This window comes from Dermacentor andersoni, chromosome 1, assembly GCF_023375885.2.
Source record: "Dermacentor andersoni chromosome 1, qqDerAnde1_hic_scaffold, whole genome shotgun sequence".
NCBI lineage: Eukaryota > Metazoa > Arthropoda > Arachnida > Ixodida > Ixodidae > Dermacentor > Dermacentor andersoni.
In genome coordinates this window covers 184263283-184287965 of record NC_092814.1, presented here as the reverse complement: position 1 = coordinate 184287965, position 24683 = coordinate 184263283, and the positions used below count along the sequence as shown (strand labels likewise).

At 43.3% G+C, this 24683-nt stretch overlaps 1 protein-coding gene across 6 annotated transcripts in view; it reads left to right on the top strand.

Annotated features, from left to right (window-relative positions):
* Positions 1 to 24683, top strand: part of sws (patatin like phospholipase domain containing sws) — a 182453-nt gene that overhangs the window by 84298 nt on the left and 73472 nt on the right. For all 6 annotated transcript variants that reach the window (XR_007602676.2, XM_055062847.1, XM_055062846.1 and 3 more), the window contains exons 18-22: positions 2 to 65; positions 11345 to 11417; positions 15677 to 15799; positions 23600 to 23663; positions 23822 to 23990. Coding sequence is in view for 5 of the 6 variants with exons in the window: in XM_055062847.1 (XP_054918822.1) it covers positions 2 to 65; positions 11345 to 11417; positions 15677 to 15799; positions 23600 to 23663; positions 23822 to 23990 (493 nt within the window). In the remaining variant the exon portion in view is untranslated. The remainder of the gene's footprint in view (position 1; positions 66 to 11344; positions 11418 to 15676; positions 15800 to 23599; positions 23664 to 23821; positions 23991 to 24683) is intronic.

Genomic DNA, 24683 nt, shown 5'->3' with positions numbered 1-24683 from the left:
GGGATACCGAGCTGGCTAAACTTCCAGAGGGACTTTTGAACGTTATCAAGATCAAGTACCCTGTGGTAAGCTAATGTTGCATTCTGTGTCGCTTTGGTTTACATGCATGCTATTGCCCTGCAATCCATATTTCTTTCACGAGTTGACTACTTGAATATTAATTGCCCACCATAGTTGTACAGTGACTATGGCATTCTGCTGCTGAGCGCAAGGTCACAAATTTGATTCCCAGTCGCGGGGGCCATATCTTGGCAGGGACAAAATGCAAAAATGCTCATGTACTTAGGTTTAGGTGCATGTTAAAGAACCCCAGCTGGTGAAAATTAATCGGAAACCCTCCACTACAGCGTCCCCCATAATCCACTGTGCAGTTTAGAATCATATGGTGCCCGGGACACGTAGTAGCCACGAGGAACAACAGAGTAGACAGTGCAGCTAGAGCTATGACTCACGGAGTGAGTGTCCCCCGGTCCAGACACCCTCCTTCCGATGCAGGCGCCCCACACCCCTCGGGATATCCTAGAACACCAGCGTTGCGAAAGACAGCACCACCCTGTGCTACACCCTCAGTTAGGTGTAAGGGAAGTGTATGAGTGGCACCACCTGCATACGTGGGTACTTGTCCATGGTGCGGAGGCCAGCCAACTCTCACCCACATTACGTGGGAATGTGAGCTCAGGCCACCCAAAATTAATACGCCTCACATTCCGGGGCAAAAGTTCAGAACGGAGCATTGGGAGACCTGGCTCGCCAGCGAGAAAAAGGAGGCCCATAAGGTACGCCTCGACCAAGCACAGTGGGCTGCTGTGGCCAGTGAAGCCCTGGGGCCCAACCCACCTGCTTCCACAGCCCTTTCCCTATACAATAAACGTTTTTCAATTCAATTAATTCAGTACATTTAGGCCAAATGCAAAAAAAATTTCACATGGGCTGAATTGATTATAAATGCATAGCATATGCTATCAAAGTATTTAATAAAGGGAAAATGAGACAGCCACCCAAACGTAGCTAAGTGCTACAAAGGAAACCCAACGGGTTCCTCGAAAGAAAAGCTTTGCAGTAGAAGAAAAATACGTCCTGGTCTGGGACTCGAACCTGGGACCACCGCCTTTCTAGGGCAGCCACTCTATCATCTGAGCTAACCAGGCGGCTAGCAGATGGCAGGCGAAGTCGAATTTATCAACAACTCAGAAGCAAAAGCAAGAGTTTGGCGTAATAGTTGTGCGGAAACCCGCAAGGTAGAGAGAAGTGATCATTAAAGGGAAGATGATACATCCACCCAAACGTAGCTAAGTGCTATGAAAGTACTACAGTAAAACCTCATTAAACCGTACCTTCTTAAACAGCAGTTTCATTTTAAAGGTATTAAAGTCAAATCCCCGAGTCAGCGGCCATTGAACATAATGTGTTTTGTATCCGCATAAACCGTACCATCTTATTGCGTACATATCGGTTAGCACATAGCGTTTCCACTTTTTGTCGCGTAAACACGGCGGTGCGTCGTCTTCATCAGGCGGCCCGGCCAAACAACAAGCCTCAGAGATTAGCACAACGGCCTCCAAGCGCCCTGTGCGTTCGCGCGTGAAGCCACATCAACCTCAACATAATTTCGGCACCGTGCCAGAGAGCGTTGTGGCATCGTGCAAGCGAGAACTCGCGTCATGCCGAAACTCGGATAAAAAAGACACCGGGTGCTCAGCATAGAAACAAAATTAGACATTGTTCGTGCTATCGAACGTTACATGAAAAGTCGGCGCTGGCACGCGACATGGGTCTACTGTTGACTACGGTGTGTGGCACTTGAAATGCAAAGAAGTTGCTCGGCAGCGCTGCTGCGACCGCGAAGAGATGTCGGCTATGAGGTTCGACTTTTCGCCATCGTTGCCTCTGTTGTTGCCGAAGTGTCGCCTAGTGACAGTGCTAAGGACGACACAGAAAGCGACAGCATGCGCGATTCAGGCCCGACAGTGGCAGAAGCTGCGCGTTACATCAGCCTCATGAATGCAATCGGCGCGACGAGAACAGCACCTGCAATGAAAAGGTGCCCCACGACTTCTGCAATGCTACCGCGCCTGTTCATGGACAATATGCAATGCCAACGAGAAATCTGCCATGCGAGGTTTTGCCGAGAAGAGTGGGCTGGCTGAAAAGCTGGCTCACAGCTTCAACAAGTTTGAGGCCGCTGCCGTCGCTGCTAGGCCGCCGCGGCATTAAATGAAAATAACACGTTTGTTGCGCGAAGTAAATAAATACTGCATGTTTTTTTGCCTTTCATCGCACTCTCTCCGAGTTCCGTTTTTGACAGGTAAGTGGGCGATATCATGCTATTTTGGTTAAGCAGTACTACCATTTAGTACGTACTTTTTCCGAGCTCCGGCCAACTACGGTTTAACGAGGTTTCACTGTACTAATAAGTACTACTCCACCTTGCGAGTTTCCGCAGAACTGTTACATCACTATCAAAGTGTGAGTGTGTGTGTGTGCGTGTGTGTGTGTGTGTGCGTGCGTGCGTGCGTGTGAACAAGAAGAAAGGGAACTTATGGGCCCAATATTTATTATTCATATCGTAAGAAGCCAACCAAGACAACATATGGGAAATTACTTGTACTTACTAATTGAATAAAGGAATGGTGAGTTAATGGAAAGAAAAGTAGATTAAAAAACAACTGGCTTCCCCTATGTTCCTTGTTTGTGGGCTCCTTATTCAGTTAAACCTCAACATTAGAACTTCAATATAGCGAAATTTGCAATATAACGAAGTATTTAAAGGGACACTGAAGGCAAATACTAAGTTAATGTGGACTGTTTAAATACCTTTCCAGAAACCACGCAACGCTTGTTTCGTGCCGAGAAAAAACTTAGTTTACGAGAAAAATGTATCTGAAGGGTCCGAAAACCTTTTCCGAAATTCAAATCTCCCGCCACCCAAGGGGAGTGGTGACGTTGCATACACCATCACCGCCCTTTGCTGCCGTTGGTGAGTAAAACGGCGCCCGACAGATGGCGGCACCGAGCCAAGACAGAGCGGCGGATTCACCGCTGCAGCTGCTTTTTGGTCAAGTGGCGTAGACTGTTCGGGCAACCCGCGACATCACATGGAAGTTGAATTCTCTGCTACTTGCAGTTTGTGCGAGTTTTGCGAGCCAGCAAAACCAGTGCAGCACTATGTGATTGGAAAAGTACTGAAATGCAATAGCGTGGGCGGCACAGAGTCGAGTGAAAACGAAACCTTTCGACTGCCTGCATTGTGGTGAACGGTAATTTCAATTAGTTCTTTTTTCTAAACATGAAATGGAACTGGACAAGTAGCATTCTATTTCATCTTATAATACAATATGAGGATGTTTTGTGCAATGAGTAGTTGAGTCCTAGTGACAGAATTTAACTGAGGAGTGCTTTCGTCATCGGGCACGTGCTTGAATGTCCCGGGGGAGTCTCTAATCATGTCCTTCATTTACCTCGATTTCTCAATTATTAAGGCTCTGTTCTGTGATAATATTGATTCCTTAGAGATTCTCGAGCACTAATCTATCACTTTAGCTTGACTTAGTATTTGCCTTTAGTGTCCGTTTAACTTTTCATAACCTCTCATCCGTAGAACACCATGTATTTAGAACCTCATTATAACAATGTGTGTTTGAAGGCGATTTCAATATAATGAAATCTCGCTTCCACCACAAAGGAATGCCGAGACAATAAGTGGAAACTTCCACGGATGCAGATGGTCAAATGATTAAATTACAAGCGGCTGCTTGCAAGCGCACCTTCCAAATCGCGCACCGCGTGATGAGAGAAACTGCCGAAGTGGAGCCGCATAATGTTCTGTATACAGGGTGTCCCAGCTAACTTAATCAGATTTAAAAAATATGCAGCTGCCTCGTAGCTGGACAGAACAAAGGTAATGTTGTTTGCCATTGCTTGGAGGTGCACACCATTTTTTTAATTCCACCTAATTAGATAATTAGGCTTAATTAGTCAACTTCTCAAATATTGTAATTAGATTAAAAGTGTCAATTAGAAAATTGCAGAGCAACATGAAAAACTCCCGATACAGCTTTCTGTTCCTCAATACGTGCTATATAAAAGTGTTTTTCCAAGTGTGAAAGAAGCCCGTGAATACACACAAAGTGCCTAGAGCAGCCAGTCGCGCTGCAATTTTGCGTGCATTTGCAGGCTTCTTTCACGCTCGGAAAAACACTTTTATGAAGAACATATTGAGCAACAAACAGAAAGCTGTAGTGAGGAGTTTTTCATGTTGCTCTACAATTTCCTCATTGACATTTTTCATGTAATTATAATAATATGCGAAGAGATGGATCTCTCTCTCTCTCCTCTCTCTCCCCCTCCCTCCCTCCCTCCCTCCCTCTATACATTGTTGTCGAAAGTTTTATTAAAGACACATTGAACATATCAATATCCGCAATACTGCATCCTGCAAAGCTTGGCACCACCTTCAGAGTGGTTAGAATACGTACAGAACTATGCATTATACATGTGTACCTTACTGTCATCACATGTGCTAAGTAGGGCTCCACGCAAAAATCAGGCAAAATCTGTGTGGAAACTCACTTCGTTAGCAGTCAGTGCCCGCATGGCTGCGGGCTTGCTTTTATGACGAAAGAAACCTCTAGAAGTGGTTGTAGGCGCTAAATATGTCAGAGATAAAAGGTTAGAGTAGAATTTATGTAAAGTGCTCAAGAATTGCCCTTAAGAAATGCTGAAATAAACAAAAATTATGTGGCAGAAACCTCTAAAGTATGCAGTCAGTGGTTAATACTACAGTAGAATCTCCATAATTCGAACTCGAAGGGGCCCGAAAATTTGTTCGAATTAAAAGAAGCTTGAATTAAAGGAAGCTAATTGAATGGACGACTTACCTGCAATGACACATGTTCACTGAGCTAACACACGAATGGGAAGTTCCAGAAGATATATTCACATGTATTACAATTTAGTCAACGTCCGATTTTTCGGGCTCCCTGGTGGCCGCAAAAACGTCATAAACAGTTAATGCATGCCTTTTACCGTCAAGGGCTCAAATTGCCGCAGGTACGACCGAAATAGCACCAAAGGCCTGCCAGTACACTTATTAGGCGTATCGGTGCTCCTACTGTGATAGGAAACGGCAGTTGCAAGCGTGTATAATTAAAGGAAACAAACCATGTGCAGTTACAATTGCCCCATCTAACTTTTGGTTTGCTTCACTGCGTAACACTGCTCTATTGCGGCGAAGCTGACTATCGGAAACCGGCATTATGCAACGCGCCATGCTTTCCGCGCTCCGATGCCATTGGCGAGGATTACAAAGACAGAGTCGGTGCCATTGCTAACAGTGGTGAATTAATTAAATGAAAAACACGGTACAGAACAGCAAGAAGCTTGGTAGCGAACATCAATTAGCTAGGCCTAGCATTGCCACGATGTGGCTATAGACCGTTTCATCGGGCGAGGAGGATAGGGCGCGGGGAGAGCCTTTCCTCCTCTCTGGCTTGGGCGATCCGGCTCGGCGCTCCTTGAAAGTATTGCTGTCGCGTGCTGCGGAACGATTTTGAGATGTTTTAGATGGTACTTTGTGAAATTTACACCATGTCCGTTCATATAAGGTCGTCAGGGAAGCCTTTCGGTGCATCGGTAACTACAGTAGGCGGAAATATCTTTTGGGGGCGCAAAAATGTGACGCGTTTTATCAGCCGCGGTGTACGCACATTATCAGTCGCGGTGTGTGTATGTGTTGTGAACTATTTTGCTTATATCGGTTTTAATTCAACAAAGAAAACCGGTGTCTCTGTATTAGCAGCATGAAACGGTAAATCTGCTCAATATCTGATCGCTTGGCGTAGGGAGTAAAATAAAGTATAAGAGCACATGCTCGTGCACGGCCAACTGAAGGATACCATGAAACATCTAAGCGGCAGGCTCAATCAAATATTTGTGATGCACCGGCATCGTTCTCGCGCATTTCAAGTCTAGCAGGCTTCAAATTACCATATGTCTACGGTAGCCTTCCTGCATGAGGCCGATGGCGCTGCTCAACACAGCGATCACTGCGGTTAGTGAACCAGCACGATACATGCGTAAGCTGTGCACTTCGGCATTGCCTTTTTTGCCTGCATACAGCCATAATATATAAGGGATCGCATAAAAAGAATGCGATGCCTATTTTCGAGGACAAAATTTCCGTAATACGTATGAGTGCGTCGTAGAGAACGGAACGAACACAACCGAAAAAGAAATTCGGTTATCATCCTCTTTCTCGAAAAAGCAAGAGAAAACGGGCTAACGCCGCATTAGGGCCTCGCATGGTCACGCCGCACAAGGTTTATAAATATATAACCGCTGATGTGGTATGCTTGGACCATGCGGCATATATAGAACAAACATATATATAATCCAGCACCTACCACTGCTTAGGACGCTCGCGCAGTTCGTAAACAGTCCCTTTGCTGGACAAGCGTAATTAAGACTGTAAGGTATGCTGCTATCACTTGCCAAAACTATTTTATTCAGGGGCGGAAACCTCATCCATCGAACCAAGTAGTCACGCGATGTAACCTGCAGCGAACAGTTTGAACGCTTGTCAAAGTATTAACATCACAGCTCCTATCGTAGCAGAACGTTACCCACACTCACGCTGTTACGATCGTCGCGTATGTTTCATGGCTCCTAAATCGCAGCTCAGAAATAGAGGATAATACTGCAATAAGGTCGCATTAGTGATTGGAACATGCAGAAATACACAATTGATTTCCGAGGCTGATTGCAGACTCGAATATGCGCGCACACCATCGCGCTGCGTGTTCCGTCCACCTCAACGCCAGCAGAAATTCCGGCCATGACGCCTTAAACCACTTCAGCACGTCTCACAGAACCGTTTACCACGTAGAAGACGCACGTCATACTAAACAGACCGCACGACCGCGAAAACAAACGCCAGAACCTGCCGCCTAGCGTATACCTGCCATGCAAAAGACCGCTTTCACCCAAGCCAGTATGGCGCTGCTCATAGGCGGCGCCACTGCGTTCACAATATGGCGGCGCCTACGAAAAAACTGTCTATATGAGCACCCTGCAATGAAGTTTGCCTGTACATGTCGCGCCCCCTAGCAGCGGTGGTGAGCACCCGCGAGTAGGCCCTCATCGTCATTTCACCATTGTCGGTGGTGCACTCAGGCCTGCCTGAAAGCCTGGTTTTCCAATTTTCTAATGGATTCACCGCAGCCTCTTGGCAGCTCCTCTGTGAGAAGTGTGAACAAAAAGAACAAGCGCAGATACTGGTGCATTAAGGATTGTCACAACCGTGAAGGGGATGTCAGCATCAAATTGTACCGCTTCCCTTCAAAACCGGGGGAAGCAACCCGGCGGCTGAAGTGGATCGTCGCGGTTCGTGTCGGTCTTGCAAATTGGTATTAAACGAACTAAGACGTAAATGCAAAAACAAGAAGAAAAAAGAACCAGCAGTGGCATCCATAAAAACGGACAATAAAGTGTCAACTGCATGAAAACGTGTGAACTGATTCCCGCTGTTGTAATTTAGTTTAGATAGTTGTTTAGCTCATCTTGCTCCATAACAAAGATGCAGTGGTTGTTATTTGTCAAATCTAGCTTCGTAAGCGCTCCGCTGGAGCTTTGAACGCACTGTGATTCTTGCTGTGCGATGATCAAGACGTGGCTGAGGAACCATTTGCGCCAATGTTTTCTCGCGCTTAGAACAGCAGAACTAAGGTTGGAGTACACTGCAGCCCATGTCGAGTATTTGAAAATTGGCATTTCTCTCGCGGACGCTAGCGCATATTTGTTCAGTCTTCACGTTGTTTAGTCTCAGCTGATTGCTCTCTATCTATTTTGCCTCAGCGGTAATGCCCTCTTCCACTCGAGCCCAAATGGCAATACTAGAATATGCTTGAGGCACTTTGTCAGCGGACAAAAAAGCACTTACCTGCCATTTCGCCAAAACCTCTACAATTGTGAGGTGCAAGGCACGCTCCAAGTAATGAAGCTACAAATGACACTTGAAAAATGTCCACTGCCGTATTTGCTCACTTAAGTGGCATAAAATAATTTGTTAATTTCGAGTTCGACGTCATAAGCATGCTTGTTTTGTTGTGACAAACACTTCGCGACCTGCAGTGGTTGCTTAGTGGCTATGGTGTTGGGCTGCTAAGCACGAGGTCGCGGGATCAAATCCCGGCCATGGCGGCCGAATTTTGATGGGGGTGAAATGCGAAAACATCCGTGTGCATAGATTTAGGTCCACGTTAAAGAACCCCAGGTGGTCCAAATTATTTTGGTGTCCCTCACTACGGCGTGCCTCATAATCAGATCATGGTTCTGGCATCTAAAATCCCATAATTTAATTTAAGCACCTCGCTGCAATGTCCGTGCTGTTTACTTCTTTGACATGAAATACATGGTTGTAGTCGTAAATTTGACGTCCTTTCTCAAGCATCGGTGGTTCAAAACGGGCCTTGATGTTTTTGATTGCCTTAAAACTGCAATTTAGAATGACTGACACATTTCAAATGAGCGCTACAAAAGCATGCCTCTGCAGCAGTGGTGGCCTCGATGTTTCGCGGAACTGAGACGGTGGCGCTGATGCCTGAGCAGATTGCTGCGCCGCCTGACCATTGAAGGGAGCCTATACGGCTGCCAGTGAATTTGCATGTGAGAGCGCCGGCTCAAGGCGGTGAGATAATCAAAGTGGCGGTCATGGTGGCTTCGATTAATGCCGTTCCAGACCTGCGGTCATGGCATAAAGACCGGAAAATCAGACGTGGAAGGTTTTTTGTGTCCAAAATTCAGATGTTCTTATACATTGACTGTATGGGGTACATGGCGGTGCCATGAAGGTGTCCGAATTATCGAGCATGTCTGAAAAATTGGAGGTCCAGAAAATCGGTTGTTGACTGTACAGGACACCCGTCACTAACAGAAGTAATCAGTGATGCACGCCTGCACATGCCTGCACACAGGTTTCCGCCACGTTTTTTTGCATGCGGTGTTGAGGGGTCTCTCCTAAGATCTTCCTCTATGGCGGGGTAAGAGGAATGCTGGTCGGAGGCGCTGCTGCGTAATTTGGTGCACTGCTGAGAGCATTGTCGGAGTGCAGTATGTTCGAATTAATCACCACAAATGCTTGTGCATTCAAATTACCGGGCATTTTAACGCATTGGAATACACACAACTTTGACGGTACCACAGCGTCAGTTCGAATGAACCAAAAGTTTGAATTAAGCGTGTTCAAATTAATGAGATTTGACTGTATTGCAATTGCAGAAGTACTTGCGCGCACCCCATTGTTGGTTTTGCGATAGAATCTCTGACTGTTATGCTTGGGTACCCAGGTTCTATGTCACGGCACAACCTTGTTAATTTTTGGTGGCAGTTTGTTTGATGCGGTTAAAGCCATTTTTGCCTCTTGCATCTGGGAATGGCTAGATCACTGCAAGCAGTGCATCCTCACTACCACTGAAAAGTCCAATCTATTTATTGGGCTGTCGGTTCATGTGTTTAAGTATGTTTATTGCTCTGTTCTTCCTGCAAGTTTATGGCACTGTCCGGGAGAACTTGAGTTTGGCCTAGTAGGTGTTGACTGCATGTCATATTGACCACTATTAAAAGACGAAGAAAGAGAAAGAAAAACAGAACAACAGGCTTTTTACATGTGCCGTTTTATGAGTTTTTTACATGTGCCAGAGGACACGTAAAAACAGCCCAATAATCTTGCCTAAATGCATCACCCGACGGCCCATGAATGTGGCTGTTGGGGAATAGTGAGGACGCACTATTTGCTGTCATCTTTCCTTGTTAAGTGTATGTGGCAGAAGGGGTGTTTGCCACTTCAGGCAAACTGCCGCAAGAAAGGGGGGGAAAAAAAAAAGAAGAGCTCCAAGGGGATATTAAACCCAGGTACCTAGTGTAGCACCTGGGGATTCTACCGCAACACTAAGAGCAAGCAAGTTTCAAAAATTTCTGTACTCATAATATTTACTGTGGACTTCAAACTCTAAATTTGGGCCTAAATTAAATAGTTCAGGGAAAAATATTTGGATATGGGCTGCACCCACTTTTTTCACGTGAGCATACCTCATCAGCCGTGGTATGCTATGGTAGCTCTGTGTGGTGCCGACATGGTACAGAGATGCGTATTACCTTCCTCTTCGATTGTAATCACAGTTGATAATCTTTTTGCAGGAAGCTTGTCTACTTAACCATTGTGGTCGTCAAAAAATTTCTTTCACTGTTTTCTTCATTGTGCTGTTGCACTTTCCGGCTGTGCGATGTTTCATTAAACAGTAGCATGCTGCTGCATACGCACACTGTGCACAGAAAGCCTTCCATGCTTCATGCATATGCCATTGCTCCCGTGTTGCCTGAAAAGTATGCAGATGTTTGACTGCAACATTCCTGTCACATTTCGCTTGAGAACCTGAGGAACTTTTTAGTAGCATTCTTATGCACAGTGCAACATCCAAGGACAGCTTCACCTTTTAACAGTGTAGTTTCGGTATGGCACAATACCATATCAGCCTCCTCTTTGATTGTTTCCTTGATCATCGACTAAGCACCATCAGAATTGATATCCTGGCACCCCAACAGCTAGTCCTGAAGTGCTGTGCATATGCATTGCAACGCATGTATGCTGCGTCATCCAAGGGCCCATGGTTCATAAATACTGCATGCATTCATTACTCCTGTAGCCACCTGAAACATGTGTGGGCACTATCATATTACTTAACTCCCATTGTTCTTTCATCGCGCAACCTAGCATGTGTCTGATGAAGGCTTCATCTCGTAACGTGCCCTTGCTGTGAACCAAATTCCCGCTGCTTTAGCTCTAGAATTACGTATCAGCGATGTCATATGGGGTAGCAAACCAAGCTAAAATAAAGGCTACCGGAGGTCATTGTACATGGCACATGGCACCAAGCGTGTTGGTTCTTCAAAGCACATACAAGTTTATTTACTTTTTTCTTGTGTATAGGTGTACACAACAGGCCTTCGATTCATTGAACATATTATTCGTAAATACTTCTTCTTCAATAGATTGTAAATTAACTGATCAGTTGTGCTGTCATTTCCTCACATACCCGCACCCCTTTTCATTCAAGTAGAGCCACATTCTCTCTCAAACATTGGGAGTTTGGCTTTCCCACAAAGATAAAAGTTAATATGCTTTGAGATTGAGCTCTGTGCATATTGAAGCAAAACAAATCTCGCATTATGTTCTGAATAGGGTGTGAGGTGTTTTCTCACAATATTAATTACATACAAAAAAGAAGTTACATTATAGTCGTGCAAGCTCTGTAGTTGTGTATCGCATTCGAGATTATACGTCATGTTGCAGGTGGTAACCCGACTTATTCACCTTCTTGGCCACCGGCTTCTGGGTAGCCTGCAAAAAGGTGATACTGTTAAAGGTAAGCATTCAGTTGCAGCCAGCAAGAGTACATTTTTTTTGCTTCACTGTATTTAGATGTAAAATTAGGTTAAATTTACGTAAATTTTTTATTAGTTAGCAAAACTGTGACTTTGGTAGGAATGTGAAGCTATGAAGGATTATTACTGTGGTGTTATCGAAGTCTTGCCTTGAAATGGTTAATGCAATGTTGGTGTACTGCTGCTGTTCAGTCTTGCCTTAGAACTGACTGTTCAGAAGTCAACTGGTTATGTCTGGTGTCATAGTGAAATTTTTTTTTTTAATGTTGCATTAGAAATAAAAATCCAGGTGTGACATGTTGCAATATTGGAAGCTGATTCATTCGAAACCTCAAGGAATAACAGTATACAATTTAACCTACTTATAACAATATTCAAATGCCAAGAAAATCCCATTGTTGTAAACAGGTTGCATGAAAAAAATGAGAGTGCACAGGCATCAGAACATTTTAATTAGACAGAAAGAGGTACAGTTGTACACACTTATAATGTTACCAGTTTTAACAATACTCGGATGCAACAGTGGTCAGCCACCACACCGTGAACCTTGGTGCGTGTTCTATGGTAAAATAAAGTGCTTACTGCAATGTTCCCATATCATGTTATTGGTTATAAGATATAACAATTAAATCTTGCTTTTGGGTGTCTCCGTCAAAATGAAAGGGAATACGAGATCCTGAAAATGAAAAAGAAAAGTATGAGCTGCTGTCCCGCCTGTGTCTTTCAGTGCCTTTGTCAAAGTCCAGAGATGGTTATATATGAAACACCAGTTCATGATGGTATTTTGTACAGATAAGTATGTAAGGTTACTTGGCACACCAGCAGTGTATGGCTTGGCCCTTTGTAAGCCAAGGGCTCGAGATTAAAATTATGTTACTTTCTGAAAGGGAGGCATCTTGATAAGCCCCTTCTTTCCCAGCTCATTTCAGGTGCATGTACAGTAAAACCCCATTAACTCGAAGTTGTAAAAACTGTGAAAATGTTCTAGATAAGTGCATTCACAAAAATATAAGCCCCCTGGTCACACATCGACCACACTGAGCCTTTTAAAATTGGTGCCAGCAGCCGCTCAATTTTTCGCAAAAGCTCAATATATCAGGAGTAGTATTTGTGATAATCACTTTTGCAAAATATTGTGCGACTCGACATTCGATCAGGCATCTACGATGTGGGGTCGAGGTGCCTTCCTACACCTTGTCCCCCAGCTCGCATGTTGTGCTTTGCTTGATCTCCGGGAACCACCAACTAATGGCAACATGGTGTACACAGCTAGCGTGCACAGCTAATTTCCTGTGCAAACCATGCTTCTCCCTCCTGGGGTCAAATCACCGTGCGAACAAGTGTCACCAGGATGCGTCCTGTTAGGCATTCCGAGTGGTAGATCCCATGCACCCTCTGCCCCCCAGCTCTCTTCCGCTGTGTGCTTCATTGCCGCGGCAGATGCTCACAGGCCCGCAACGAGGTGGTTACATGGGATCTTTGCTTCCACGGCTCCTTGCGCTCGCACTTGGTGGACCGCTTCCAGTTAGCCCTACTGCAGCGGTCGTGTGTACTCGATCAGTCTTGCAGTGAGGCTTTGCCCGTAAGCACTGTGACTGTCGCACTGTGCTGCATCTTGGGTGAATAAACCCGTGAATAAACCCGTGAATAAACCTGGGTGAATAGACCTGACTCTTGAGCTTTCTCTGCGCCATGTCGGAGAGTCAATGAACCCTGCCGTAGCGCCTTTGTGCGTTGCGGAGTGGAGGAGCATCGTGCCCTTTCTTGACCATCGCTCGTAGGGTGAGCCTTGTGCCAACCCATCTCCACAACGGGCTACAGTGATCCTCGCACAAAGCTAAGCAAACGCTGTTGCACCTAGGCATTGACATGTCCAAAGCCTAGTCACGCGAAATATTGTGAAAATGGTCGTATCCCAATAAGTAATCGATTGGGAATACCGCCCTAGGGTCGCGATTTCGTAGCCATACCTTCTGCTCAGTTATATGCCACTGTTTCATTCACCGTTCTCGACTGGTTTATCCCATTGAAAACGTGGGCGGAGTGTCACTATGACCGCTGACGAAACGTAATAAGAAACAGCATCGGAAAAGGCATTGCTACAAAATGGCTTATTGTACTTTGTCAGTGGTAAAGTGACACTCCACCCGCTTCCAATCAATCGGATAAGCTTTTCAGTCAGATATCCGCTCAGATATAAACATTTTCGCAGTCAAGATATCTGGAGTACAGTGCAAAGAATTTCGTTATAAGAGGCGAAAAATACATTACGTAGACACCAAGCCACGAAAAAAGTTTGACTTGACTGATATTTCAATGTACCAAAGTTAGAGTTAGCGAGGGTTTGCTATATATAGACTAAAGAAACAATAACTAATTTGCAAAGTAAGCTTTTTCACTGGCTATAGTAGCTTAACCACCAGAGTGTGTCCTTGCACTAGTAAAAATGTTGTCTCACTACAAAGTTTGTTGGTGCTCTGGGTGAGATTTTCAGTAACTGTGTGTTAGAGCTAAGCTACCATATTTTCCAAGATGTAACTGAGCTGAAAAGGGTGAAATAAAGCTTTACATATGACCTGTGCAAACAACCTGACCGAAACAAATCTCTCTTAAAAAGAAGAGCAAAAAAATTGACTGGTTTTGCATGTTAAGGCGTTGCTGCTCTCACTGCAGGGCCAGTATAATGCAAGGATTGTTTTCGCTCGATTCTGTTTCTTTCTTATCATTCACCATTTATTGAAAGTTGATCCTGGTGCTAACGTAGGTGAAACGCCACTCTGAGCTATTGCAAAGAGCAAAAAAGAATAGTTACATTATACTAGCCCTGCTCTCTGTTTAGGTGTGGTGCATCTTCATGGAAACACGAATTCTGCTTTACATTCTGTCAATATTGCAGTATGAATCGCATTCCCCTGAAACTGCACCACAATTATTGTAAAACTCACACCTCCACTTTTCACTTATAATAGCTTTTAATGTTTCATATGGGTTGCATGCGTGAAAATTCAGTGACATGAATCGCACTGCTTTTACTTCGTTCTTCAATTGCTCTAAATATCACAAAATGCTTAATGTCGAGGTTTTAGTTCATGTAACCTAAGTTGTAACTGTTCATCTGTTATAGCTGTAAGAAATGGGCTGCTTCAGCCTGGAGTCACAAATTACCAGTGTTCATATTTATTGGTTCTATCATTTTTGTATTTGACTTACCTTTTGGAACTACCAGCTTCAATACCAACCTTATGTGGTGCTGTGAGCATATCAATTTTTACCAGCTGCACATGAGTCGACACAAATGGATAATCACTGCTAAGGCGAGTAGTAAATACGGCACTGATCTGTGAAGCTGTGAACTGTTAGGAATGGCCGTTCGGGGTGGCAACATGCCAGCTTTCAGCCCGCTGCACGTGTTCCAAGCCCACCAGACAGGGAGCCCTTCCGAGAACTGCGGATGACCGGCAGCCACGTGGTGCGCGGTCAGCTCAGGAATGTGGTACTCCGCCGCGCCACCCGAGACGGAGCACAGTTCTACGAAGCCCTTGGTCGTCGACTCCGGAGCCTTTGTGTGTATGGGCTCGAACTTGTGTGCATTAGTGTGTGTGAGCCATACTGCGGGGCGGCGGCAAGTTTACAATGATTGGACGAACATTCCCGACCATTCGTGCTCCGTCCACGCCGAACGATGACGTCGAACTATGACGTCAAGCGGAGAGCTTATAAGCAGCGTTTGCCGGCTGCTAGAGTGTGCTCGTGTTGTGCTCGTTGTCGGGAGCTGAGTGCTCTGTCATGCTTGAAATGTAGTAGTGAGCTGTGTGCTCGTAAACTGTTTGCTGTATGTTAGTTTTGCGGGCTCCATATGGGAGTCGCGCTAGACTGCCAATGTATCTTGCTTAAACTGTTAATATGTAAATAAATCCTGTTCACCGAGTTCCTGTCTACGACCTTCCTCTCCTTCAAATGGTGGCAGCGGCGAGATAGTCCGACGAGTCCTACATCTGGTTGACAGCGGTAGGATCGCCTGTCAAATCTAATAGAACTCAGTGGTTACACCCTTTGCTCTGTTTGTGATCTGAGCACCAGCAGCTAAGTCGATGTTGGGTGCTATTCCAAATTTTCACAGAATTCCATCTTTCCTGTTTCTTTATAAATTGCAGCTTATGATTTTAAAGTAAAAATAATGTAGAGAATTTTTTCAGACTGTTGGCTCCTAATGTACGCCTTTGTGCATTGCTTCTTTCAGCTGCTTCCATGATCTCCCGGCCAACGGGATCCAACTTCACCACTATTGCAGCGTTGGCTGTCAATGAGGATGTGCCACTTTCTACATTTACACTGGAACTCTGCCATGCACTTCGCAGCATAGGTAACACGCCTTGTTTATGGAAGTTCGTGGCACACCCACCCGGCCACAGAGTCACTGGCTCTGGCACTGGTGTGGGGTTTTTAACATTGGTGGACTACCCATGTCTAGCTTTTGTTATACATATTGCTTTTCTTAATTTTCCATGTATGCATCCACAGGAAAGTTAGCTACTGAAGCCTCCAGCACCACTTTGCAAGACTCATACTGTTAAAATTAAGCTTTCTTTTTTTTTGCCAATTGGAAATCATTTGTAAACATTGTCCCTGTGCATGTACATGTTCTTTAGAATTGCTTTACAGCCTATTATTATTATTATTATTATTATTATTATTATTATTATTATTATTATTATTATTATTATTATTATTATTATTTATGACATACTGGAGACATAAATTTGGTCCTTGTAGGACAGGCACACATACAGTCAACAGTAAAGAGTAAACGAGGTAACAAAACATACATAATTGCACTACAAAAAAAAATTCCAATACTGCAATAATTGCAATAAAATCATTGAAATACATAAATTGCAAGCTGCACTAGTGCGTGTTTTTCATCTCACCCTTGTTCGTTTGCGCCATTCTTCCTCGAGAAACAATATACAAATAAAATTTAAAAAGAAAGAAAACAAACACATACAATAGGCTTTCATTCTGCATGTAATCAGAACAGTTCGGGTAAAGAATTACACTCTGAAATTCTACGAGGTAGGAAAAAAACCTTATCTGTTTTAGTAAAGTAGGGGGTAAATGAATTCAGATAACTGAAATCTGTGTCTTGTTGACATTGGGGTTACTATCATTTGGGCTCTAGTGATAATACACGCTTAAAAAGTGAATGTAAAAAGTTAAAGCAGTGCAATTTTTTTGTACTTCAAAAAGTGAAATATCATTAGCCTTCATTAGCTGTGTAGGAAAATCAGTGTGTTTAAACTTAGAATAGATAATGTCGACAGCCTTTCTGTGGATTTTCTCAAGTTTTTTTTAATGGTAAGGGAGCCCTGAACCACTTTTTATCGAAGTGGAGAAATTGAAGTTAAAGTAGGCTATTTCAGAAATACTTTGCCGCAACAAAAGTGCTTCAGTGAAAGCTGTGGCAGAGCAGGGCCGGCCCAAATACTCCACATACTCAGCGTCACCGCGTTGCGCAGTTCTAATTTCATTTTGCATGTTCACGTTGATGCCACTACTTGCAATTTTGGCACCTACGACAAGCCAAATGTAAGCCAAATGCCATTTTCGTCAGTGAGCCGCAATGCGCTCAGCCAGCGGACTCGTCACTGCACCTCACAATGGCCGCAGTACCTACGCTACGTATCAGACCGCAGCTACGTGCAACTGTCGTGTGTATGTGCAGTGTTTGCTTTGTTCATGCTACAGGGTTTGAGTGCGTGCTCGCATTCATGTGCTCCAGTCTGGCCATGCTAAGTGGTGTCAATCGGGCTTTGTCCTGCACCAGCTTGACTGACGAATAGTAGCCACATCTAACTTGCATATATTGAAGTGCTCTCACTAACTCATTATGAAGCGAAGTCTGCCAAGGCGTCTAACCAGGAGTGGTCAGGAATGAGCACGTGCTGGCAAGCGTGTGTGTGGTGGTACCTTAAGTTTCACATGGTTCAAGGCTACTTGAGTGTTCAAAACTAGTCAAAATGAGCAAGACCTGATGGCTACGGTACGATAAGAAGGGTGGCCAAAGTTTCATTCCTTCACGGGTGGCTGCGGCCAAGCGTGATGATAGTCGATAGATGATAGTCTGCGTCTTTTGGGAGTATGTAATTATTGAAATTGGAAAGCAGATTTTCGCTTACTTCAGCCTGTTTATTAAACTGCATCAATAAATATACGCAGTAACAGTAGGAAGAAGTGCACTAATCCAAACAGCCTTCTTGATTGGTGTCAGCTATTGACCAATAGCAGCCATGTATGAGAATCTGCGATATTACGATATAAAGCGTCCAGAAATGTGTGAGGAGTAGGCTTCTGTTTAAACGAGCATTTGATAGAAAGGTGACTTCGGGGTCCACTTGCGAGCTTCACGCACCATGCACGACTGCAAAACTTGACTGAGTTGTTCACTGCAGCGTATGCTATCCGCGGACTGTATCTTCACCAAGCCCGAGGGGTGGTTCAGGACCTTTTAAGTCTACCTTCGTATTCAGAAATGCATCTTAACTTGAAGCCTATGCTTGGCTTGATCTAAATGACACCTGTCGTGAAAGTGCCAAAAGAAATGCAATCAGCTTTTTGGGCACATTGACACCAGGCATCATTTAGATTGTCTGACGTGGGCTTCAAGTTAAAATGCATTTCTGAATACAGTAGAGCCTCGTTCATATGTTTTGGAAAAAAACTGCGAGAAAAAGCGTACTATACGATCCGAAGTAACTAAAAAATTCGACAGACTCAACTATTGTTGACATCTATGTAATGCGAAGCGTCGCGCAGATCGTTGCGGCACGAGACGCCGACGTGCCGTGCGTTGAGCTGCCCAAGAAGTGTTTTGTTTTCCTCTTGCATAGTGTTTTAAGAGGACAATGGGAAACCAAAACGAAATCTAGCTGGTGGGCGACGCCGGACACCGCCGAAGTGTCCTGCTTGTTTGGATTGTCACCTCCTAAAAGCGTGCAGTACGCTACCAATGGCATTACGCGTCAAGCGCTGTAAAACGGATAGGCGAAGAAGCTTATCACAATAGGTTTGGCGGCGATAGCTGTGAATGCGGCGTGCGACGACCTGGACAGAGATTTGCTGGTACCGGAATAAGAAACTGTGTGCGCTGTCGTTTTCACGTCAGACGGGCGGCCGTATACTGTTCTTGATCGCACGCGCTTCGCGCCTTTTCGTGTTCGCATGGTATCAAGCGGCCCGAAAACATACGATCGCAGTCTGCAGTGGGGAAATGTGGTGCGTTTCGGTTATCACCTATTAAAAGCGTGCGCTACGCTTTCGACGGCACCACGTGCTGTGAAAAAGATAGGCGAATATGCTTATCGCAATAGGATTGGCGGTGATAGCTGTGAATGTCACGTGCGATGACCCCGGAGAAGATTTGCTGGTACCGAAATGAGAAACTCTGCGCGCCGGCGTTTTCACGTGAGACGGGTGGGCAAGTATTACGGTTTGGTGAAGCTGCTGCGGCGGGCAGCGATATACTATTTTCGATTGTGTGCGCCTCCTGCATCTTCTTTTTTTAAACATGGGGTCTAGCAGCCGGAAAATGTATCATACAATCAAAGTTTGGCGATGTACTGAACATTGGTGCCGAAAAGTAGTGTTTTCCGGGAATGTATGAACCAGTAAAAATAAGCATAACTTAGTTGGGTCATTTTTTGTGTTCTCGATTGCAAACGTTGGTGCCGGGAAAACATATGTAACGGGAATGCATCAACGAGATGCTATTGTACATGCGTTAGTGTATGAATCCCATGTAATGCAGGCATATCCCAATTTCAGTCAAAGATACGATAACTATAGCGTTAGCAGGTGAATTTCTAAGTTTGTCTTCAACAGTGTTTTTGAAAAGCCGATTAATGTATGTTGTTCATACACCAGTTCTAAGAAAGATTATCAGTGAATGTTATTCCTGAATATTTGTACACAGTTAACTTGTTTAAGCAGTGATGACACTAATTCCTATTCATGTTTTAGCGATCTTTTCTTGTGTGTTATACAAATGCAAACTGTTTTATTTTTGTTCAAGGCCATGCCCCATTCAAAACACCATTTTAATATGTTATGTAAGCTCAAATCAAGTTCTCATTATGTCATGAAATAACACTAACATGCAGTTGTTTGCGAGCAGTGTAATTTGTGTGCTAGTGTTACAACAGTGACAATGTCATTAGTGTGTAATTATTTATAGGTAAAACAATGGCCTAAAGAGGCTGCCCTGAGGCACACTGAATTTATCAGGAAGAGAGCTTATGCTGTTCTCATCAATTGAAATAAACTGCTATCCAAGAAACTATAATATCAGGAAGATTAATATTTCTTAGTTTTTTATTAAGTTTAAAGTGAATTACTCGATCAAATGCTTCGCTAAGATTTTAGAAAATGGTATCAATTTGACCATTAAAAGTTTCCAAAGTTTTTGCAAATGTATGAATTGCAGTTATTAGCTGTGTTGTGGTGGAGTAACCTTTCCTAAAGCCATGTTGACAACTTCTTAATATTGAGTTTTGTTCTAAGAATACTGTGATATAGGTAGTGATAATGTGCTTAAATAATTTGCAGCATGATGAAGTTAATGATATCGGGCGATAATCTTGTAATGACGAGCAATCGCCCTTAAAAATAAGAGCAACACAAGCTGACCTCCAGTCGTTGGGCACCTTTACAGATAACAAAGAGGCTCTGAACAGTCACAAAAAATGTGCCGGTAATTTCAGTGTAGTGCCTAAGAAACATTCTTAATCTCGTGTGCGCCACACAGTGTCTTTGTTATAAAGTTCAAAAGCATGGATGCCATTCCTTGTTAGGAAAGTAATTTGCTTCATGTGCCTGGAGCATGGTAGGATCAGGCATGCTACTGAAACTGCACGAGAAAATACGCTATGAAAATAGTAATTTAAAAGTTCATTGAAGTCCGTATAGAGGTTCCATTGATCGCTATCTCTGTCACAGGCTTCTTCCTGCGGCTTAAATACACCAAAACTTTTTTTGATGTCCCCTTTATGAAGTTAGGCAACAGCATTTTAATGTGGTCTTTCGAGCTACGTACTGTAGACGTCGGCTTGGTTTGTAACTTATTGATTACTTCTGGCTGCACATGCTTTTTATTACTCCGTTTTATTTTCCACCTTAGCTGTAAGATATTATGCTTCATCCGTGGTGTGCATTTGCTTGCTTTCTTTGATTGTTTAGCACAAATTTATTACTACAATACCGACACATTCCAATAGACCTTGACTATAATGTTGATACACCGTTTTCATCATTACCGAATTCAGTAAGGCAGGCATTCATGTATTCTACCACACTAGCATCATCAGCCTTAGAGTAGTCTTTGAATCGACACATTCCAACACTTACAGCAAAAACAGGCTTAAAAATAGGTAATGACACAGCTACAAGTTTCTCATCTAAAAGACCCTCGTCAACTGACACAGCATAGTCAGAAAAGCCACAATTTAGTTACACTAGATCCAGTACTGTACTAGTAGAACCTTGAACACAAGTACGTTCAATAACTACTTTAAGTCATGTGTCAGCATAATATCAAAAATAGTAATAATATTTTGATCAACCTTGCAACCTGCCTGAAGTTGTTCCCAGTTAATGCTATGTTAATTAAAATCACCCACAAACAAAAGGTTATTATGTTTGGCCTGGTAATCGGGTGTGGCATCAGGCAGTGTATAACATGCATACAGCACAAAAGAATGCCCCCAGCATGATAACTTAATGCAGTGGCACTGATTATCATGAACCTCATCAATATATGTCGCTTCTATTTGATGCTTTACAAGAATAGGTCACCTCCACCCCTACTTGCTTTTTCCCTACAGAAGACTTCATAGCAGGAAGGGAAAACTAGCTCATTGCTTATCTTATTACGTAGACCAGTTTCTGTGATGACAAGAATATGAGCATTGTACTGAATTTCCATTGAATCTACCTTGTTAACTATACTGCGAGCATTTATTTAAGTTAGTGATAAATAATTGCTTTTCTTTGCTTGAGCACACTTGGCTAAGGTATATGAAACTGGTTCTTTCCAAGCATAGGAAATTTGAAGCAGTACTTTACACACTGTCAGTTGGTGTGTCTATTTATGCATATGCGCGTGTCATAATGTTATAGAGCAACTTGACCTTTCCAGCTCACTTTTCTAACGGGTTCTTTATCATTCTTTTCCTTGTGCCAGACATAAGCGTCTTTGTTGATGTTTGTTGTTGTTTTTCCTGGTTTATCTTTGCATTCACCTGCAGTTCCTTCCTGACGTCATAAACTCTTCAAGAAAAGTCCTCACCAATTGAAATTCCTGTCTTTTAACTTGTAGCCATTTTTCGAAATTAGAACTTGTCTCTTGAGTTCAGAAGCCTCAAGATAACTGGGCAGTTCTTGTTGGTTACCACTTTGCCTAATCATTGGATGCCTTCCATAGGGGTTTCGTTGACTTCAAGAATGTTGTAAAAAAATATTTCTTAACGGCAGTTTCCAGTGATAGGACATTTTGCTTTCTGTTTTCAGGTATCCACCACAAATTATGAAATTAGATGTTCGTCTATTGTTTTCTAGCTCGTCAGTTCCTTTTTCAAGCATCTTTTCCACATTATTACATTGATTTAGCTGTTCCTGGCATGAAGTAATCTTGTCGTCCAGGTTTGATTGGGCATCTACTTTCTTCTCGATTTCTTTTAGCTGCTTCCAAATTTGAACTGGTTTGATCGGGACCAGGGTTTGACTTATCGTACCTTTCCCCCCCTTTCCAGCAGTATTAGTTTTCTGAGAGAGGAAGCAACGACATTCAGCAAACAACACAGCCACAGCTGGTTGGTTTAGCTGGTGTGGCAGCACCAGCTAAAAGGGGTCGCTTGAACAAAACATTTGCCATATTGTCTTTTTCCTGTACGGCAAGAAGCAAAGGGTTGTAAGCAATCCATATCCTTTTGGTCTGTGGCTGCCAGTCTAAAGGCTAATCTTTTATAGGCACCTTGGAAGGTGTTGCGTCATGCAGGCCATGAGTGCAGTGTTCTACGCCTGGTGACTTTGAGTGGCCTGGCAGCCTGGTAAACGTCAAATTCCAATTGCTGGTTTCATGACAGTCGATACCATTGTGGTCATGGACCAAATTAGCAGTTTGTGCTACTGGGGGGTTAGTCTTTGGGAAACCAACCAAATGCGCACATCTTTCCTCATATTTGAAAGTTTGGCTGAACTTGGTTTGTCCTAACAGGAGTGTACTGTAGTTCCCACACATTGGGATAAAGCCATCACACTCAAAAAAGCCACTACATATTCATGTCCTTGCCAAGATGCATATGGCCCAACAACGAGCACAGAGTTTCTGCAGCAGTAGTAGACATCTGTTCCTTTACCTATAACGACAGCAGTTATTGGTGGCACAATACTAAGATTGTCCTGTTGGCCACAATCCTGTGTTTGCTATTAAAAGATCTCAGCTCTGTACTAACCAAACAATTACCCAGTGCATTTAATTTATTCAGTAATTTGACAACATAATAGTTAAAAATTTTTTTGCTTGTCCAGTGGAATATGAATTGATGGGTTGTCATGTGACATCGGAGTGGTCATGTGTTATGGGGTAAGCAGCGGTCATTGCAGCAATTTGAGAATACATTAAAAACATTATTCACATAAGATAATGATGGGCACTTTGTTCTAGCTGCTACACTTGTGAAACATAGAATCTGATGCTGCATTCATCTCTTTACCAGAAGTAAAAGCCTAAAAACATTGATAATGTGCAGAAGCAAACTCAAGCAAGAAAAAAAACCATCACAAACATGTGGCAATCTATTGAGTTTTTATATCTCTTATGCTGTCACTATGCAGGATAATTTAGTGCCTGAAGGTGATATGGTGTGTAAGAACTATTTTTTCAAAGTTGAAAGCTTAAGGCATTTTATAGTGCATGTTTATTCTCTGCAGTGAGCATAGCATGAATTTAACCTGGAGAAGGCCTCTGCTCTTTGTGCTTGTTTTGCATAGTTGTAGGTATTACAACTTTACAAGTTACTTTGTAGGATCAAAACTGGAGAGCAGTACCTGAAATATTGTAAGACCTCTGTGAAGTCAATAATCCTTTATTTTCTCTTTAATATTGCTACAGGACCAGTGTTTCGGCTGACTTCCGATTACATCAAGAAGCAACTTGGGGCTTCTGCACTTGACACGTAAGCCCTTTTCAATGGCGTTAGTGTGGTGCTCCAGTATTTGACAAGCTTTTGACACTTTATTTTTTAGTGGATGATAGTGATGATCTGAACTTTGCTGCAAAGTTTGTGCCATGGTATTTGGGTAGGTGGTGCAGTAAGTGGTTATGTTTGTGCAGAGCCAATGAGTACCGCCTGTGCAACTGGTTGGGTCAGCAGGAGGACCGCAACAGAGTGCTTCTGTACCAGTGTGACAGCCAGATGAGCTCATGGACACAACGCTGTATCCGGCAGGCAGACTGCATACTCATTGTGGCCCTCGCAGATCAGGAACCGCTTGTTGGGCAGGTGCGGTCAGAGTGCCAGAGAAGGGGAATAAAGCATTGTGCCAAAATCTGGCAGCTTTTGACCCAAAACTGCAGCAAAATGAGTGTGTAAAGTGCTCCCATTTTGATGCAGTCTTGTGTCTGACACGTGCTGCATGCAAGAAATTATAAGCTAACACGGGAAAGAAAAAGTGTTTTGTGACTGCTAAAAGTGCTTTTTAAGTTTTTCTTTTACTTATGACACCATTGGTTGGCAGGCTGTTACAGGGTGGGTTTACAATACTTACACATAAAGCTTCAAAATTCAAGTAATCGGAGCTCTTTGAACATTACACAATGCAGCCATATGTAGTTAAAACTAAAATAAAACTTTAAAAGAACACTCGTATACACCTCAGGCTTGAGATAATACATGCATATTTGGGACCAAGAAAACTGCTAAAAGAACAAACAAAATCTCACAAAAAGGCATGCAAGTACAATAACATACAAGTTGAAAACCTGAAGTCCTGGAGTAACAAAAAATATATTTCCCACCATAATACCCTAAAGCAAAAAAATATTTAAATACAGCATATGTTTAACATGAAACCATTTCGGTAAAAAAGTTCTTTTATAAAATTGATCTTAAACATTCTTCAAACATTTCAGCCGTACTGCATTGCAAAACACTATTTACTGCTGCTAACAGCATTTCAACCAGAAATGTGTAGAT